Source organism: Oncorhynchus gorbuscha, unplaced genomic scaffold (assembly GCF_021184085.1).
Source record: "Oncorhynchus gorbuscha isolate QuinsamMale2020 ecotype Even-year unplaced genomic scaffold, OgorEven_v1.0 Un_scaffold_4249, whole genome shotgun sequence".
Lineage (NCBI taxonomy): Eukaryota > Metazoa > Chordata > Actinopteri > Salmoniformes > Salmonidae > Oncorhynchus > Oncorhynchus gorbuscha.
In genome coordinates, this window is record NW_025745271.1 from 3,073 (window position 1) to 24,144 (window position 21,072).

General features: G+C 45.6%; 1 protein-coding gene across 1 annotated transcript; it reads left to right on the plus strand.

Annotated features, from left to right (window-relative positions):
* Positions 1 to 1,438: 1,438 nt before the first annotated feature.
* LOC124018180 (liprin-beta-2-like) lies at positions 1,439 to 19,813 on the plus strand (the record flags this gene model as incomplete). Its single annotated transcript, XM_046333444.1, has 3 exons — positions 1,439 to 1,525; positions 3,804 to 3,917; positions 19,673 to 19,813. Coding segments are annotated over 3 exons (342 nt in total), but the record flags the coding sequence as incomplete, so codon positions are not given.
* Positions 19,814 to 21,072: the final 1,259 nt, after the last annotated feature.

A 21,072-nucleotide genomic window follows, 5' to 3' on the forward strand; every position in this document is an offset into this window, starting at 1 on the left:
GGCTCAAATAATAACCACAGTGGTTATAGAGGGTGCAACACCCACTAGCTCCCGAGTGGTGCAGTGGTCTAAGGCACTGCAGCTCAGTGCTGGGGGCGTCAATACAGACCCTGGTTCGATTCCAGGCTGTATCACAACCAGCCGTGATTGGGAGTCCCATAGGGCGGCGCCCAATGTCGTCTGGGTTAGGCCGGGGTAGGCCGTCATTGTAAATAAGAATTTGTTCTTAACTGTCTACATTTGAGTCTCAGAGAGGTCATGTGATAATGGATAGTAAGTGGGTATGGAAATGCTGTACATCCTAGAAAGTGAGTTGTGAAACTGCCTTCTGAGTGGACTGCCCTTTCGGATGACCTCAGAGAAACTGCTCCATATATGTGTGCTGTCAGTGTGATCTGAAGCAGTGGCCCCTAGACCAGCTATTTAAGACAGGATTATCTGAAGCCGTGCAGTGAGACAAAACCCAGCTCAGCGCTGCACACAAGTCACAGCATGTTACTTTTCCCCGCTGTGACAGACCTTATGACAGGTCCCCAATATGATCACATGGTGCTGTGGGTTTTCAGAGAGAGAGAGAAAGAGAGAGAAGCTCAGCTCGCAGGCTTAAGTCAAGAGCATGATGTTAAGACATCCCTGGAGAAGTTCTCAGGGACTGAGGAAGACAAGTGTTAAGCCCTAGTATGAAGTCAAGGATCTTTGCACCGATGTAGTGGTTGGTTGAGAAAGTGTCCTAATGCGCCACGTCAGCTGACTGAGGCCAGTGAGAAAGGGAAAACTGTATTCCTCTGTAGAGGGGATCTCACTGGTCTTTAAGGTCTGAGGTTTCACGCAACACACTATATCTAATATAGTATAAATTAGGTGTCTTATTTTATGCAAATCAGTCAAAACACTTGTTTCTGATGTTAGGGGTCAAAGAGTGTGTTTTTTGTATGTTAATGCCACATGGTCACATTTCACATTGTTGTGATGTTGAACGTGTTAAGGATTTTCAGCCGAGCTTAAATTTGGGTGTCAACACAGTTCTACTGGTTCCTTTTCTTCCACCAGCTAGCTCATATCAGAAACTTTGTTTGAAATAGAGCAGTCCTCCAGCATGCTGTTGGCCAGGCCTTTGGCTGCAGCCTTCAATACTGTATCTGACAGTGAATGCAGATTAGACAACAGTGCAGTAGAAACAGTGTGTACCCATACCGGGAGTCGAACCTGGGACGCCTGAGTGAAAACCAGGAATCCTAACCGCTAGACCATATGGGAAGATGTTGCTAAACACAATACTGGTCTTATTTCTTCCTCTTTATTGGGTCAGTGCGGATGAATCATTGAATGGTTGATACTAAATTGTTTAGCCCGTTCAGTGACAGTCTTCAACCTTTCTCCTCCTCTCCTTCCCCCTCTCCACCTCTCTGACTCCTCTTTGTCATGTCTGTTGTTGCAGGTTAACCTCTGCTCCCCGGTGAACAATGAGAGCTATCAGGAGCGGCTGGTTCGCTTAGAGGGGGACAAAGAGTCTCTGGTGCTCCAGGTAAGGGGCTCCTGTCATCTGTCGCCCCACCATCATCCTTGCAGGATTATAGTTGAGCTTTTAGAGAGAGATAGAGTGAAGGAGGAGCACAGAGCGAAACAGAGAGACAGAGACAGAGACAGGCCCTGGCAGTAAATCTCAGTGAGACAAAAATAATGGTGTTCCAACTAAGGTCCAGTTTTCAGGACCACAAATATGAATTCCATCTAGACACCGTTGCCCTAGAGCACACAAAAAACTATACCTACCTCGGCTTAAACATCAGCACCACAGGTAACTTTCACAAAGCTGCGATCGATCTGAGAGACAAGGCAAGAAGGGCCTTTCTACACCCATCAAAAGGAACATAAAATGCGACATCCCAATTAGGATCTGCCTAAAAGTACTTGAATGTTATAGAACCCATTGCCCTTTATGGTTGTAAGGTCTGGGGTCCACTCACCAACCAAGAATTCACGAAATGGGACAAACATGAAATTGAGACTCTGCATGCAGAATTCTGCAAAAACATCCCCCTTGAACAACGTAAAACACCAAATAATGCATGCATATCAGAATTTGGCTGATACCCGCTAATGATCGAAATCCAGAAAAGAGACATTAAATTCTACAATCTACAGATAGATTAACCTAGAGAAGAGTCCCCTAAGCAAGCTGTTCCTGGGGCTCTGTTCACAAACACAACCAAACCCCACAGAGCCCCAGGACAGTAACAGGAACATAATTAGACCCAACCAAATCATGAGAAAACAAAAATATAATTATTTGACACATTGAAAAGAATTAACAACAAAAAGAAACAGAGCAAGCTGGATGCTATTTGGCCCTAAACAGAGAGTACACAGTGACAGAATACCTGACCATTGGGACTGACCCAAAATGAAGGATCTCCTTGCATAGGCAGACCTGGTTCTCCTTGCATAGGCAGACCTGGTTCTCCTTGCATAGGCAGACCTGGTTCTCTTTGCATAGGCAGACCTGGTTCTCCTTGCATAGGCAGACCTGGTTCTCACACTGTCCACTAAAGGAGGTGGAAGCTGGGCTGCCCTTCCTAACCTCCTGCCAAATGTATGTCCATAGTAGAGACACAGTGAAGAACAAAAAAACGATTTAAATACAACCCATATTTATGTTTATTTATTTTCCCTTTTGTACTTTAACTATTTGCACGTTGTTATAACACTGTACATAGCCATACTATGATTTTTGAAATGTCTCTATTCCTTTGAAACATTTGTGAGAGTAATTTTTACAATACATTTTTTATTGTTTATTTCACTTTTGTTTATTATCTATTTCACTTGCTATGACAATGTATACATGTGTTTTCCATGCCAATAAAGCCCTTTCAATTTGATTTAATTTAATTGAGAGAGCCACTCCTCAGGGGTCACCAGGGTCACGTCAGGTGAGTGTAAAGGCATTAGGGGGACAGAGACATGTAACACCTCTGTCCACAGGCCCAAGTGACCTCACGGCTCTGCTGTTCAATTGAGAAAGGAAGGGCAGTATATCACAGAGATGTTAGAATGTCCAGGGCAGGCTAGGGGGGCTGGGGGCTGGTTGTGTGTAGCAGAGAAGCTCAGTCAAACAGAACGCCCCTAGTACATTTAATGTCTGGATAATGCCTCTCGTATTTGGTTGTACTGTAAACATCAGGCTCAAGTGATTTGTCAGGACGCTCCATGATTTTTTACATCTGTGTAATTGGTAGTTTATACATCTGTAATCTAGTCTACACATTGCATATTTATATTTTCCCTCTTCCTCCTCGGCCTCTGTCATGTCTTATCTAGCTCAACGTGTGCTGCTTAAAACTAGCTTTATCTCAGCCTTGTGCCACAGTAGCCCTTTCTTTCGCACATGCCAGCACATTCCTCAAGCCCCTCTGACAAACGCTGCTGATTGGCCAACGGGCTTGTGCCTGTTGACTGAAAACATTATTGGGTGGAGCAGGTAAAAGAGAGGTGCTCGCTTTCCCTTTCACCTGCTTCATTGTGAGCTGGTCAGAGTTGTGGGCTCAGTTTACTCAGCTCTGTGTTTGTAGTTTAGTGAACCATGGCAAGCGTAGGCTACCTTCTATGATATTTCACAATGGCTGTTGACATAGAGTTCCAATCCGGCTGAGGAATGAAGTGAAACTACCTGTGGGTTGTCAGAGGAATTAGCAGCATTAGCATACGAATCGCTCCAGTCCTGACCAGGAGAGAGGAGGTATTTGTCAACGTGAGTGACTGAGTAAGGTGTCCTGTGTGTGGGTTGGCTTTGTGTGCTATAGGTGAGCGTGCTCACAGACCAAGTGGAGGCCCAGGGAGAAAAGATCCGAGACCTGGAGAGCTCTCTGGAGGAGCACTACCACAAGCTCAACTCCACTGAGGAAATGCTAAAGCAGGTAAGAGACATACTACATTATCACTACTCTATCACTGCTCGGCTTAGAGAGCTAACTGCTGTTGTTTACCTCAACTGGTTTCCTACATACACATAGTCTTGTTTTAGTCCTAGATCAATTGACTATATTTTGTGAATGTGTGATTAGAGCAAGGTTAAAGATTACAAGGTTGCTCAGTAACAAATAGAACGAACAGCCTGTTCTTTTTCTGTTCCTTTAGCGTGAAGTAAGTGTGTGGTAAATTAGTAACAGGAAATGTGGTTTTCATTCATAACCATCCTACAAACATAAAATACTGTTGCTTCTGAGTGACCAGGGCCTAAGGGGTGGCAAAGCCAGGAATGGACTCCCCAGATAGAATTTGTGCCCCCACCAAATGGTATATGAATTACCCTGCCAGGTTTTGCCAATATTGCACTGCCAGTAGAGCTGACTGGGACAGAGGCTATTTGCCGTGTTAACTCTTTATCTGAGGAGGGGTGAGGGGGGGATGTAATATTTTCTACCTAAAATCCAAAAATGCATTCTGATTGGGCACCTAGCCATGCAAAATCATAAGGTACCACCTTCGTTAAATTGTTAAACCCTCTTGAAGCTAGGGGGCACAATTTTTAGGTTTGGAAAAATAACGTTCCCAAAGTAAACAGCTTATTTCTCATGACCAGATGCTAGAATATGCATATAATTGACAGATTAGGATAGAAAACACTCTAAAGTTTCCAAAACTGTAAAAATATTGTGAGTGTGTATAACAGAACTGATATTGCAGGCGAAAGGCTGAGGAAAATCCAATCAGGAAGTGCCTCTTATTTTAAACCTCTGTGTTCCTATGTGTTACGAATCCCTTTTGGCCCGACAGTCTAGGGGGGATGGTAATGAGACCCGTAACATAACTCATGCAAATTATTATTGTGACAAAGTAAAAGTGTGCACGAAATAACCACGACAACAGAAATCTACCGTCAAACTCTAGGTTTATTTATAAACACATGGTAATGGGGGCAGCAGGAAAAGGGGCTGAGCTGGACCCAAGGAAAGAAACAATAAATATACAAAAACACACCCCTAAGCTAGACTAGCCTACTTTAACAACAACTAACTAACTAACCAAAAATACAGTGGGTGGTCCGCCCAGTTCTAACTAGTGTATTTAACAAAGTTCACCTACGGGAAGTGTATGCCCATGGGCGACTTGTCTTGGTTTCCCCTTTTTCCCACCAGCAATCAAACACAAACACCATAAACAAAAACCAATACTCACAGGTGATGACAAAGTGCTATGAGGTGCTTAAACAAAAGAGAGGTTAAGACACAAAGCGAGAGTGAAACACGAGGACCTACAGACATGGCATTTACAGAGAGATTGAGCTAGAGATTGAGCTAGAGATTGAGCTAGAGATTGAGCTAGAGATTGAGCTAGAGATTGAGCTAGAGATTGAGCTAGAGATTGAGCTAGAGATTGAGCTGAGCTGAGCTGAGCTGAGCTGATGAACAAACAAATGATGGGGTTTTTAAACCATGGGGAAGGAACTGTGATAGGTCAGGAAATAGGAGGAGGTGTGTCTTCTGATTGATGATTGATTGTTGACTGATTGGGGAGTGATGATTTTCACCTGTGAGGGGAGAAGGAGAGAAAAGAAACACACACAGGATACACACACACACAGGATAACTGTATCCGTAACACTATGCATGGGATATCAACCAGATTCCTTTTTCTGTCAACAGTCTTTAGACATAGTTTCAGGCTTTTATTTTGAAAAATGAGCGTGAAGGATCACATTGCGTAAGTGGAGAGGTGGGGGCTCTCAGAGTGAGTTTGTGCGCAATTGAGTAAAGCGGCCATTGTTCCTCCCACTGTTATGGAAAAAGCTACACACTCGGTTGATATATAATCAAATATATATTTTAAAAACTACCTGAGGAATGATTATAAAAAACGTTTGCCATGTTTCTGTGGACATTATGAAGACTATTTGGAATTTCCATCTGCGTTGTCGTGACCGCTCTTTCCTGTGAATTTCTGAACATAACGCGACAAACAAACGTTGGTATTTTGGGTATAAAAATAATCTTTATGGAACAAAAGGAACATTTTCTGTGTAACTGGGAGTGAAGTGAAAACTCGTGAGTGAAAACATCCGAAGATCATCAAAGGTAAACGGTTAATTTGATTGCTTTTCTGATTTTCGTGACCAAGCTTCCTGATGCTAAGTGTACATAATGCTATGCTAGGCTATCGATAAACTTACACAAACGCTTGGATTACTTTCGCTGTAAAGCATCATTCAAAATCAAAAACTGAGACGACAGGGTGATTAACAAAAGGCTAAGCTGCGTTTCACAATATTGCACTTGTGATTTCATGAATATGAATATTTTCTAGTAATATTATTTGACTGTTGCGCTATGCTATTCAGCGGTTGCTGACAAATGATCCCGCTACAGGGATGTGTGCGTCAAGAAGTTAAGGAAATTCCTAGACAGGGATTTTTTTCTCTCCCTTTTGCAGACAGCTACAGTTAATAATAGGCTAGCTAGTAGGTGTCACGACTTCCACCGAAGTTGGTCCCTCTCCTTGTTCGGGCAGTGTTCGGCGGTCGACGTCACCGAACTTCTAGCCATCTCTGATCCATTTTTCATTTTCCATTGGTTTTGTCTTGTCTTCCCTCACACCTGGTTCCAATCCCATCGATTACACGTTGAGTATTTAACCCTCTGTTTCCCCTCAAGTCTTTGTCAGTGATTGTTTGATTGTATGTTATGTGCAAGTTATGTTCTGGTGTGCGACGGGTTTTGTATCCACTTTTATTATTTTGTATATTTTGGTTTTCTGAGTTTGGAGGGGCACGTCCAGGAGCATGCAGTTATGCTTCACCATGACCCGCTGGGAGAGACAGGGAGATCTTCCAGCACCTCCACCAGCACAACCGGGGTCTCTCCTGAGTGCCCCTTTCCCATCTGAACCCAGTGGGATCCGTCTATCCTTGCCCCAGGAGTACGACGGGAGGGCTGCGAACTGCCAGGTGTTACCTGTAACTGGCCACCGTCCACCCGGCTCCATCGGGCCGTGAGAGGGTGTCCTCCCTCGTCTCGTGCCTCACCCGGAGAGCCCTGGAGTGGGCCAATGCCGTGTGGAGGGAGATGCGGCGTTGGACCAGTTTGAGGAGTTCACCCGCCATTTCTGGGAAGACTTCGACCACCCGCCCGAGGATACAGAGGCGGGTGAGCGCCTCTACCATCTGAGGCAGGAGACGAGGAGCGCCCAGGAGTTTGCCCTGGAGTTCAGGACCCTGGCTGCCAGCGCAGGATTGAACAACAGGGCCTTGATCGACCATTAGCACTGCAGTCTGCGTGAGGACGTCCGTCGGGAGCCGGCCTGCAGAGACACCACCCTCAAGTTTGACCAGCAGGTGAACCTGTCCATCCGGCTGGACAACCTGCTGGCTACTCGCGGACGTTCAGATCGGGTTCTGGTGGTTCCATCCTTCCCCTTCCCCTCTCTGATACCCATGGAGCTGGGAGGGGCGGTGCGCAGGGAGACCGGAGGGCTTCCCGCTCGTGCTCCATCTGTGGCCGCAGAGATCACACTGCCGGTCGGTCCCGGGTTGGTTCCTCTGGGAATCGAGGCAGCAGGCAGGGAGCTCTGGCGTCACCCCAGGTGAGATGGCACCATTCTCACCCAGAGCCCATCTATTGCACATATGTTTGTGTCCGTCACGTTCCCTGAGTTTTCCCCGCATTCCCAGCATAAGGTGCTCGTCGATTCAGGCGCGGCTGGGAATTTTATTTCTAGAGCTTTAGCCTGTAGTTTAGGGATCCCCATCATTTCCACGGATGTGCCCTTCCGCGTTCACACCTTAGATAGTCGACCATTAGGGTCAGGGTTGATTAGGGAGGTCACCGCGCCTTTGGGCATAGTGACGCAGGAGGGTCATATGGAGAGAATTAGTCTCTGCCTTATTGACTCTGCTGCGTTTCCCAGGTGCTGGGCCTACCCTGGTTAGCTTGTCATAACCCCATTGTTTCTTGCCCACAGAGGGCTCTCACGGGGTGGTCACGAGAGTGCTCACGAGAGTGCTCAGGTAGGTGTTTAGGGGTTCCCATTGGTGCTACTACGGTGGAGACCAGGTCTGACTATCGGGGTCTGAATCAGATCACTGTGAGGTATAGTTACCCGCTACCGCTCATAGCCACAGCGTTAGAGTCAATGCACGGGGCGCGCTTCTTCACGAAATTAGATATCAGGAGTGCTTACAACCTGGTGCGTATCTGAGAGGGAGACGAGTGGAAGACGGCTTTCAGTACCACCTCTGGGCACTATGAGTACCTCGTAATTCCGTACGGATTGATGAATGCGCCATCAGTCTTCCAAGCCTTTGTATACAAGATTTTCAGGGACCTGCACGGGCAGGGTGTAGTGGTGTATATTGATGACATTTTGATATACTCCGCTACATGCCTGAGCATGTGTCCCTGGTGCGCAGAGTGCTTGGTCGCCTGTTGGAGCATGACCTGTACGTCAAGGCTGAGAAATGTCAGTTCTTCCGTCTCCTTCCTAGGGTATCGCATTTCCACTACAGGGGTGGAGAACGAGAGTGACCGCATTGCAGCCGTGCGTAATTGGTCGACTCCCACCACGGTAAAGGAGGTGCAGCAGTTCTCAGTGTTTGCCAACTACTACCGGAGGTTTATCCAGGGTTTTGGTCAGGTAGTGACTCCCATTACCTCACTGCTGAAGGGGGGTCCGGTGCACTAGCAGTAATCAGCTGAGGTGGACAGGGCTTTTAGTCACCTGAGGGCTCTGTTTACCTCGGCTCCCGTGTTGGCCCATCGGGATCCCTCTTCGGCGAGCATAGTGGAGGTGGACGCGTCCAAGGCTGGGATAGGAGCTGTGCTCTCTCAGCGCTCAGTTACGCCACCGAAGCTCTGCCCCTGTGCCTTCTTCTCAAAGAAGCTCAGCCCGGGGGAGCGAAACTATGATATGGGGGACCGGGAGCTGTTGGCTGTCATCAAGGTCTTGAAGGCGTGGAGATATTGGCTTGAGGTGGCTAGACACCTTTTTCTCATCTAGACTGACCACTGCAATCTGGAGGACATCCGGGCGGCGAAGAGACTGAACCCTTGCCAGACAAGGTGGACCATGTTTTTCACCTGTTTTGTGTTTACCCTTTCCTACAGACCAGGCTCCTAGAACGTTAAGGCAGACGCATTGTCCCGGCTGTATGACACAGAGGAGCGGCCCATGGATCCTACTCCCGTACTCCCAGCCTCTTGCCTGGTGGTACCGGTAGATTGGGAGCTGGACGCGGACATTGAGCAGGCGTTGTGTGCAGAGCCCGCTTCCCGCCAGTGTCCAGCTGGGCGTCTGTACGTTCCGCCTGCTGTCCGCGACCGGCTGACCTATTGGGCCTACATGTCACCCTCCTCTGGTCATCCTGGGTTTGGTCGGAAAGTACGCTGTTTTAGTGGGAAGTACTGGTGGCCCACTTTGGCTAAGGATGTGAGGGTTTATGTTTCCTCTTGCTCGGTGTGCGCCCCGTGTAAGGCTCCTAGGCACCTGCCCAGAGGTAAGTTACAACCCTTACCCATTCCACAACGGCCGTGGTCGCACCTGTCGGTAGATTTCCTGACCGATCTTCCTCCTTCACAGGGTAACACCACGATCCTGGTCGTTGTGGATCGTTTTTCTAAGTTCTGTCATCTCTTCCCTTTGCCCGGTCTCCCTACAGCCCTACAGACTGCGAAGGCCCTGTTTAAACACGTCTTCCGGCACTACGAGGTGCCTGAAGATATAGTGTCTGATCGGGGTCCCCAGTTCATGTCGAGGGCCTGGAAGGTGTTCATGGAACGTCTGGGGGTCTCGGTCAGCCTTACCTCAGGTTTGCACCCCGAGAGTAACGGGCAGGTAGAGAAAGTTAACCAGGATGGGGGTATATTTCTGAGGTCTTATTGCCAGGACCGGCCGGGGGAGTGGGCAGCGTTCGTGCCCTGGGCAGAGATAGCCCAGAACTCGCTCCGCCACTCCTCCACTAATCTCTTTCCCTTCCAGTGTGTATTGGGGTATCAGCCGGTTCTGGCTCCTTGGCATCAGAGTCAGACCGAGGCTCCTGTGCTGGACGACTGGTTCCGGTGCGAAGAGGTAACATGGGCCACCCATGTCCACCTTCAGCAAGCTCTGCTGCGCCAGAAAGTTGGTGCAGACCACCGTCACCGCAGTGAGGCCCCGGTGTTTGCACCGGGGGACCGGGTCTGGCACTCGACCCGAAACCTGCCCCGAGCCTGTCCTGTCGGAAGCTGGGTCCGTGGTTTGTCGGGCCATTTAAAGTCCTGAGGAGAGTGAACAAGGTTTGTTACAGGTTTCCGCTTCTCCCCGATTACCGAATTAACCCCTCGTTCCATGTATCTCTCCTCAGGACGGTGGTGGCTGGCCCGCTCCAGGAGTCTGAGGTGCGGGATGTTCCTCCGCCCCCTCTGGACATCGAGGGAGCCCCGGTGTACTCTGTTCGTTCCATACTGGATTCGAGACGTCAGGCGAGGGGCCTTCAGTACCTTGTGGACTGGGAGAGGTATGGTCCGGAGGAGAGGTGCTGGGCTCTGGTGGAGGACGTGTTGGATCCTTCAATGCTGCGGGAGATCCACCGTCTCCATCCCGGGGAAGGGGGGTTCTGTTACGACTTCCGCAGAAGTCGGTCCCTCTCCTTGTTCGGGCGGTGTTCGGCGAGCGACGTCACCGACCTTCTAGCCATCGCTGATCCATTTTTCATTTTCCATTGGTTTTGTCTTGACTTCCTTTACACCTGGTTCCAATCCCATCGATTACATATTGAGTATTTAACCCTCTGTTTCCCTTCATGTCCTTGTCGGTGATTGTTTGATTGTATGTTATGTGCAAGATATGTTCTGGTGTGCGACGGGTTTTGTACCCACTTTTGTTATTCTGTATATTTTGGTTTTCTGAGTTTTGTGAGTACTTATTAAACAATGTTTATACCAAGGTCGTTCTCCTGCGCCTGACTTTCCTGCCACCAGCACAAGTTTTGGTAGCAGCGCACTGAATAATTGTAGCTAGTTGGCTAAGCTTCGATCAGCACGGATATCCGAAACTGTCTGGGCACTGTCAAGAGCAAAATAATTGAGGACCACCATATCGAAAGCCATGCCAAGCTCAACGAACAGCCTGCAGGACCGACCACCAAGGTTGAGGAGCCTAGCAGCAAATGTAATACCTGCCCATCCCCCACACCACCTGCTGACCGACAAGATTGAGAAGGGCCAGGGCTTAGCGCCCGCAGCACGAGGGTAACACACAACAAGCACCTGCACCTCCGTTACCCCAGCCACTAGACCTGACGACCTGTTGAATCTAACCGAAACTGAACCAGTGGAATCAGAGTTTATTTTGACTCGGCCCCACTCAGGGTTCTTCAAAGATACAGCGGGCCTTCGTCATCAATGACGACTGTGCTGTTGGCACTGATACGCAATTAACACTTTGGGGGCATCTACAGCAATGTACGAAATTCCTTCTCCACCCTGAAGAACGTATTCAGTGAACACAGAGCATGTTACGTCAACGAAAAGCCCAGCTTGTCCAGCTGGCATTTGTGAGGGGACCTGACAAGTACATTTTGCCAGGAAGGAGAATGGAATCAGAAACTTCTCTTGAGGTTCAACACTGCATCGGGAGGCTGCTGCAACTCGTCTAAATGGTAAGTTACAACCTTGACCAGAATGATTTATTCATTGGTTTTCCCTCATGTAAGCCTACTGGTTGTTTGGCAAATGTTTGTATAGTATAGTTTAGGCTTTTGCTTTTACATTAATGGATATTTTAGGCTTTTGCTTTTACATCAATGGATATTTTAGATGTGATTCCTGTGATCTGTGATTCCTAATGTCATTGTTTGCTTTTGCGGATGTAATTTCTATTGACAGATATACAGCTTTGCTTTTATTTGATGGGTATAGGGACATTGACCAATGTGGGAAAATTGGTCGTACTCTGAGGTGAGCCCTGGTGCAGTCCTCCTGTTGTCCTGGCTATCCACTATGGTGGTGCTGAATTTGGCAGCGCATCTAACGTTATCCTTTCATCGCGCTGACTGGCGGTAACCTTCTGTCCATGGTCCTAAATCGATGGTTATGGTGTGTGCTGTTTTAATGAGCGCATCTTGGGCTCCATGGGGCTTCTCTTCAACATTGCTTGCTTTCTCGTGAACAAAATGACAGTGTATATGGCTGAATTTCAGATAGGCCTAGATTTTTGTACATTTTGCATGTCGCAGTAGTAGGACTAATACCGTGTGTAGCCTACTAAAACAAGTAGGAAAACGTTCACTCTGTTGTGATTAATTTGCATTACACACAGTCGCTGTGTGACAGGCTACTGTAAAAGTGATGTCAGACCTATGAAAACGACACACTTAGCCTACTTTACCGCCCCCTCCCTGCTCTCTTGCTATAGCTTGTGTGTGTAACAAACTCTCCCACACAGAAAATATTGCGCACCTGGAGAAGTGGTGTCTTAGTTACGCTCATGGCATAGTGTCACACATTCGACAGCATTGTAGATTATGGTTATAATGATCCAAGTTTAATCTATGAATCTTTGATAGCCTAGTGGTGCTCATCTTGCCGAGCTGCCATGTTCGTGTTGGTATGTGCAAAGCATGTGTAGGCAGGCCTATGGCAGCTACGTTTGCATTTGCGATACACTTGTATGGCGCATATCTTTGTGCTATTATATAAGACGGGTACATTTCAGATACATTTTTTGTACATTTAAACAGTAGTAGGACCAATCTTGTTTTAAAGCATTACTACTCGTGCCACCCATGGATTTAAAATGCCCCCCCCCAGTCATGTCATCCTGGAGTAACTCACCTCCATTGCACAAAGTTTGTCACTCAGAAGATGGAGGGAAACAAAGTTCACTTCCTTTCGGTCTTACAAGGTGGCTTACTGACTCCATTGTGTTATAAGAGCAGAGATTTTTATGGGAGTGGGCTCTCCTAAAAACAGACAGCATAGTCTTTCTGAATTTAAAAAAGCACATAAAAATGTTGGGAAAAAATGTGACTCTGAAAATGTCCGCCCTAACTGTATAGTTTAGGTGCACCCATATTAAAATACATTTACAGTTGAAGTCGGAAGTTTACATACACTTAGGATGGAGTCATTAAAACTTGTGGAAAATTCCAGAAAATTATGTTGTGGCTTTAGAAGCTTCTGATAGACTAAGTGACATCATTTGAGTCAATTGGAGATGTACCTGTGGATGTATTTCAAGGCCTACCTTCAAACTCAGTGCCTCTTTGCTTGACATCATGGGAAAATCAAAAGAAATCAGCCAAGACTTCAGAAAAATAATTGTAGACCTCCACAAGTCTGGCTCATCCTTGGGAGCAATTTCCAAACGACTGAATGTACCACGTTCATCTGTACAAGCAATAGTACACAAGTATAAACACCATGGGACCATGCAGCCGTCATATTGCTCAGGAAGGAGACGTGTTCTGTCTCCTAGTGATGAACGTACTTTGGTTTGAAAAGTGCAAATCAATCCCAGAACAACAGCAAAGGACCTTGTGAAGATGCTGGAGGAAACAGGTACAAAATTATCTATTTTCACAGTAAAACGAGAGCTATATTGACTTAACCTGAAAGGCTACTCAGCAAGGAAGAAACCACTGCTCCAAAACCGCCATAAAAAAGCCAGACTACGGTTTGCAACTGCACATGGGGACAAAGATTGTACTTTTTGGAGAAATGTCCTCTGGTCTGATGAATCAAAAATAGAACTGTTTGGCCATAATGACCATCTTTATGTTTGGAGGAAAAGGGGGAGGCATGCAAGCCGAAGAACACCATCTCAACCGTGAAGCACAGGGGTGGTAGCATCATGTTGTGGGGGTGCTTTGCTGCAGGAGGGACTTGTGCACTTCACAAAATGAATGGCATCATGAGGCAGGAAAATTATGTGACTATATTGAAGCAAAATCTCAAGACATCATCAGGAAGTTAAAGCTTGGTCGCAAATGGGTCTTCCAAATGGACAATGACCCCAAGCATTCTTCCAAAGTTGTGGCATTATGGCTTAAGGACAACAAAGTCAAGGTATTGGAGTGGCCATCACAAAGCCCTGACCTCAATCCTATAGAAAAAGTGTGGGCAGAACTGAAGAAGCATGTGCTAGCAAGGAGGCCTACAAACCTGACTCAGTTACACCAGCTCTGTCAGGTGAAATGGGCCAAAATGCACTTATTGTGGGAAGCTTGTGGAAGGCTACCCGAAACGTTTGACCCAAGTTAAACAATTGAAAGGCAATTTTACCAAATACTAATTGAGTGTATGTAAACTTCTGACCCACTGGGAATGTGATGAAATAAATAAAAGCTGAAATAAATCACTCTCTCTAATATTATTCTGACATTTGACATTCTTAAAATAAAGTGGTAATCGTAACTGACCTAAAACAGGGAATTTTTACTTGGATTAAATGTCAGGAATTGTGAAAAACTGAGTTTAAATGTAGTCGGCTAAGGTGTATGTAAACTTTCGACTTCAACTCTAGCTGTGTGTACCAGGACACCGTACCAAACAGCCTTTGGATCGTCAAAAGTGGATAGGTCTTGTCGCTGCCTTATGTGCCAGTAGGATGTAGGTAAGTAAGCCATGTTTGTTGTGGCGGTAGGGAGGGGAACAGGGTGAGAGTTGTCCAGTTTGTGCTCTTACCATCAGAGACAGGGGTGAGGGGTTGTGAGTGTAGAGGAGCCATTGAGCAGTGTCTGCTGATGCCTCTTATTAGGCTGTGTGTGCATGCCAAACATTGGCACACACAGCTACCCAATTTAGGAATCAAAAAGCCCTCTGTTTGGGCTTTTCAACTGCTCCTTTGTCTACTCTGTGATTTTGTCTCATCCAGCCGGTTTGCTCCCCATAAATGGCAATGGTAAAAAGTGCATTTGTTGTTTTTCAGTTTAATTGACCTCAAATTCCGAGCAGATTTCTTTTATTTTTTTGTACATAAGCACAGGTCTAGGGGAAAACCTTTTTTCCCCCTAAAGTTGTCATGCAGAATATACAATAAATGCTTATTTCTGTTTAGAGACCACAGCCACTGGTGTCTACTGTCTACAGTGCTCTGTGGTGTGGCTGGTATCTCTTTGCAGGTCCCCTTGTTTTTGACCTTTATCGATAACCAGACACTGTCTATCTTCACATTGTTTGGCTCCATTGAAGTGTTTAATGAGATCTGTTTAAACAATGTGTGTGGTGTGATTAGGCAAGGTCAATGGCAAGGTTGATCTTTGTCACTGCTGTTCTGAGCCTGAAATGGAGATAGCTCTTTTCTGAGTGTCAAGAGAATGCTTCTCAGTATCTGCTGCCAGTTCCAGTAAAAGCTAATGGGTGAGTGTGTTGGGCAGATTATTTTGTCAATCGACTCATCAGACCTATACTCACTCAGAGCGAGTGTGCAAAGCTGTTATCAAGGCAAAGGGTGGCTACTTTGAAGAATCTCAACTATAAGATATATTTTGTTTTGTTTAACACTTGTTTGGTTACTACAGGATTCCACATGTGTTATTTCATAGTTTTGATGTCTTCACTATTATTCTACATAGTAAAAAAAATAGTTCAAATAAAGAAAATGAGAAGGTGTGTCCAAACTTTTGACTGGTACTGTATGTAAATGTGGTATTTCAGATTTTACATTTTTTTATAAATTAGAAAAAAAAGGAGAAAAAAAAGAGGATTTTGCTTTGTCATTATTGGTTATTGTGTATCGATTGATTTAATCCATTTTAGAATGATTTAATCCATTTTAGAATAAGGCCGTAACCCAACAAATTGTGGAGAAAGTCAAGGGGTTTGAATACTTTCCGACAGCACTGTATTAAAGCAAAAATGCCAGTGAACCCGGGAGTTATCGTATGACAACTCCCAACAAGGGCCAGGATACAGCTCTTGGAGGGAGTTGTCACACGATAATTCCGGGATTGTGTTTGAGAGCATTATTGCTTTTCTAAAACAGTTGCCAACATATTTCTAAAAATATGAATGCATTTCTTTTCCGTAAAACATTATTTTAACTAGGGATGCACAATATCGAACATATCGGAATCGGCCGATATTAGCTAAAAATGCCAACATCGGTATCGGCCCGATGTCTAGTTTAACGCCGATGTGCAAAACCGATGTCAAAGCTGACGTGCCTATTTAACGTAGGTGCATGACGTAATGACGGCAAGTAAAATGTGGGAAAATTAAGTGTATAGGCTTTTTTTCCAAGGGAGATGAAGTTGAGTTTCCTGCCTGGGCTGCGTGAGAGTGGAATTATGACATAACCATGCCATTGTATTTTGTGGGAGTTGTTGTCCCACATATCAACCAATTAGCATCCAGGGTCCAAACAACCCATTTTATAATGCAATGTGTTCTATTTAATTCTATGATTCCAACAACCAGAATGTCATAGTGATATCCTCATTCTGAGAAAGGAATTATTCAAAGCAACCATGACAACAAACACACACACAAGGCTGGTTAGCTACCATGTTATCTGGCTAGCCGCTGACAATGTCTTAACTTTAGAAATGTTTTATTCATTATTACAGGAAAATAAATCCATAACAAGATTCATTATTAACAAGTTAATGACGAGCTAATTTCAGTGAGTAGAATTTTAGAATGTGCACTCTCATCGCTGTCTCAGTCAGTTAACCATGACAATGGATGCAGTGACAGGGTCAAAGTTGAATTTTTTTCAAAAATCTGCGACAAGGAAACCGACAGTCCCAGTGACGGTCTAAAGACATTGTAATTATCTACAGACATGTCGATAGACAAAGTATTAACCAGCCTAGTCTACCCCTTTCCTGCAGTCAAATAACGAAGTGGCCTCATGGATGGAATTAATCAACATTATTATTGTTCGTTTTTTACACCGAAAGTCCGGTCAAACGTTTTTTAGATGTTTCAGTCTTCTGTGATGTATATAAAGTGTAATGTTGGGATGCAAACAAAAAAATGTAACACATTTCAACTCTATATCTGAGATGGTACAGGTGTCTTCTTTTTTTAAGCCCATAACTAAGTGTGTGAGGTGTATACTTTTGTTTCAAAGTAGATTTGTTTAAGACCCTGTTTTAGCCCGCTGTAGTAAAAGGCTAAGAAGGAATATTTGCTATTAGAGGGCCAGTCCAGTCCAGGATTGCAGGTTTGATAGCTTGACCTACCACACATCCCCCCTTCCTTCTCCCTGTGTCCTACTTGACCAAGCAGGTGAGGGTACAGTTGCAGAGAGTCAATGGTATCTTAGCCGGTCTAGTGGTTCCAGATCTCTTTTGGCCGTTTAGCCAACTATGGGTGTTGTCTGCCAAACATACTGTATGTCTTAGGAGTTGGGTATACTGCACCAACAGATCTGCGACCAGGCTAGTGGCACCTTGGGTCTGCTGAGAGGTCTGACCGACTGACACACCTCTGGCTCTGGTCCCTGGCCCAGAGAAAATAAGAGGTCCTGTTTCAGAGGGACAAAGAGGGGCTTGGCCCCGGACTCTGATCACTGTCTCGGAATATCATCATTGGTCTGATCACTGTGTCTGACTCTGAAAGCCTGAGTGGCATGTTGACCTAGTCAGGCTAGTCAGCCACAACACTCAGAATGAGAGCCCATAGCAGTTCAACACAGTCCAATCAAGCCTAGATAAACGGATACTTGGATATCAGAACGCCACAGCCTGCAGAGCTAGTTAGGAAGGGCTGATAATCCTGCATGTGTTTCACTTCTTAGTTAGTTCAAAGGAAGGATTTCATCAGGCTTAGCCAGCTAGCTACAGTGTCAGCTGTTGGGCTTTTACAGAAAAGACCTTCAAATTGCTTCTAAATGCTCAGCTGATCCCCCTCGAAGTAATGCCGGTGTTGGGTTGCAAATGTCACAGGGTGCCACAACTTATTTATCAGATTTTATTTTCAATGTATTTCCCTTGAGCTGTGGTGATTACAGGGGTTTACATACAGTCCATCTACACAGACTGTATAGGGTTCTTCGGCTGTCCCCATAGGAGAACCCTTTGAATAACCCTTTTTGGTTCCAGCTAGAACCCTTTTGGGTTCTACATAGAACCCAAAATGATTCTACCTGGAATCCACCAGGGAACCTGGAATGAGAAAAGGTTATTTTATGGGGACAGCTGATAAATGAATGAAAAGGGACAGCTGATAAATGAATGAAAAGGGACAGCTGATAAATGAATGAAAAAGGACAGCTGATAAATGAATGAAAAGGGACAGCTGATAAATTAATGAAAAGGGACAGCTGATAAATTAATGAAAAGGGACAGCTGATAAATGAATGAAAAAGGACATCTGATAAATGAATGAAAAGGGACAGCTGATAAATGAATGAAAAGGGACAGCTGATAAATGAATGAAAAAGGACAGCTGATAAATTAATGAAAAGGGACAGCTGATAAATTAATGAAAAGGGACAGCTGATAAATGAAAATGGCGCCGGAAGAATTGGCAGCAGTTTTACGGGCGCCCAACCAATTGTGCTGCTACTGTTATTTTTCACTGTCTTTTTACTGTTGTTTTTGTTTCTTTACTTACTTATTGTTCACCTAATACCTTTTTTACACTATTGGTTAGAGCCTGTAAGTAAGCATTTCACTGTAAGGTCTACACCTGTTGTATTCGGCGCACATGACAAATATACTTTGATTTGAAGAACCTTTTTGGAACCCTTTTATCTAAGAGTGTATGTGTCTGCTTGGTGGTAGGGAGTTGTTATTTTTCATGTGATGTTACCAAGTGGCTTGTAGTAAAGGTGCGCTATCTCTGAACAATTTATCTACAAAAGGGTATTGGTCGGGGGTATTTAGGATAGCTTATTGCAGATCATGCATTTAGGCCAAGGCCTATGTATTGCTGTCTTGGTAAGGGACACCTAATTCAAAAGTATGATGGCAAGTTATTTAAAGGAGAGAGTAGTATTCTCTGGAACAGGAACCGAAATCAGCCTCCAGTGATGAGGGGTGTTGGGAAATCCATAGGGCGTAAGGGAAGTGTGTTTACTGTGTGTGAAACCTAGAGTCAAAGCTCACTCACCCGCTCTATACGCACGCACGCACGCACGCACGCACGCACACACACACACACACACACACACACACACACACACACACACACACACACACACACACACACACACACACACACACACACACACACACACACACACACACACACACACACACACACACACACACACACACACACACACACACACACTGCTCCTGTCCCAGGTCTTTTGAACATTTTAGAGTCTGTCTCTCAACTTTGTGTTCTGTCTCTAACTTAGTGTTCTCTTTCTTTCTCTCTCTCTTTCTTTCTCTCCATTGCTCCCCCCCTCTCTCCCCTTATCTCTCTCTCCCTCTCTCTCCCCCTATCTCTCTCCCCCTATCTCTCTCTCTCTCCCCTTATCTCTCTCTCTGTCTCTCTCTGTATTTCTCTCTCACATGTCTGAGTCAGACAGAGGAAGTAAAAATAGAGCCACATTGCATTGTGTATATATAGCAGAGCAGGGCCCGGGCTCCCAGGCTGAACTGTTGGTTTGGGGGAGCTTTATGCCCAGTGGAGCGGCACACTGACTTTATACTTCACTCTGGTCGCACTGCTCAGTGGATAGAGTTGTGTGTGTGTAGAGGAGTGTTAATGTGTGTGTCTCTGCGGCTGTGTGTGCGGTACAGGAGCTGCTGAGCCGGACCTCATTGGAGACCCAGAAACTGGATCTGATGGATGAGGTTTCCTACCTGAAACTGAAGCTGGTCGACATGGACGAGGAACAGAACCACAACGACAGCAGCGAGGACCAGCAGAACAAAGCTGAGGTACGGTACTGTAGTACAGGCTGGGAGGAGGGGAGAGGATGGGTGTGTAAGAATCACAGACTCTGGGCTGGTTTACCATAAAACTTGACTTAAACTCAGCCTGTTCTGAAAATAAATGGCACTGTTTTCTCCACTCAGGGCTTTGTATGGTGGCACCATTTTCCCTCAGCTGTTAGTAAGATTCACACAAAGCCCTATGAAGTAAGCCAACTTTGTGTATTTGCTAGTTAGAGTAGGATGGAATGCCAAGTGAAAAACATCATTCCATTAATAAGGAGTTTGGTCTCAGTGAGGTCTCTCTGTGCCTTTACCACTCTAGCCCCAAAGTGTAGCAACAAACGGTAACACTTTACTTGACACCCAGCATCATAACAGCTGACATAACTTGTCATAACCTGTCATAATATGGTAATAACACTGTCATGACCCTATATTTACACCTGTAGTGACATACAACACATGACCAAAAGTATGTGGAGACCTGATCGTCGAAAATCTCATTTCAAAATCATGGGCATTACTATGGAGTTGGTCCCCCCTTTGCTGCTATAACAAACTCGACTCTTCTGGGAAGGCTTTCCACGACGTTGTAACATTGCTGCAGGGACTTGCTTCCATTCAGCCACAAGAGCATTAGTGACGTCGAGCATTGATGTTGGGCGATTAGGCCTTGCTCGCAGTCGGCATTCCAAATCATCCCAAAGGTGTTCGATGGGGTTGAGGGCAGGGCTCTGTGCAGGCCTGTAAAGTTCTTCCACACCGATCTCGACAAACCATTTCTGTATGTACGGCGCTTTGTGCACAGGGGCATTGTCATGCTGAAACAGGAAAGCAAACTTCCCCAAACTGTTGCCACAAAGTTGGAAGCACAGAATTGTCTAGAATGTCATTGTATTCTGTAGCGTTAAGTTTACGTTTACTGGAACTAAGGAGCCTAGCCCGAATCATACAAATCAGCAAAGAACATGATTTCTCCTGCACCAAACTTTACAGTTGGCACTGTGCATTGGGGCAGGTAGTGTTCCCCTGGCATCCGCCAACACCAGATTCGTCCATCGGATTGCCAGATGGTGTAGAGTGATTAATCACTCCAGAGAACGTGTTTCCACTGCTCTAGAGTCCAATGGTGGCGAGCTTTACACCACTCCAGCCGACGCTTGGCATTGCACATTGTGATCTTAGGCTTGTGTTCGGCTGCTCGGCCATGGAAACCCATTTCATAAACCTCCCGACGAACAGTTATTGTACTGACGTTGGTT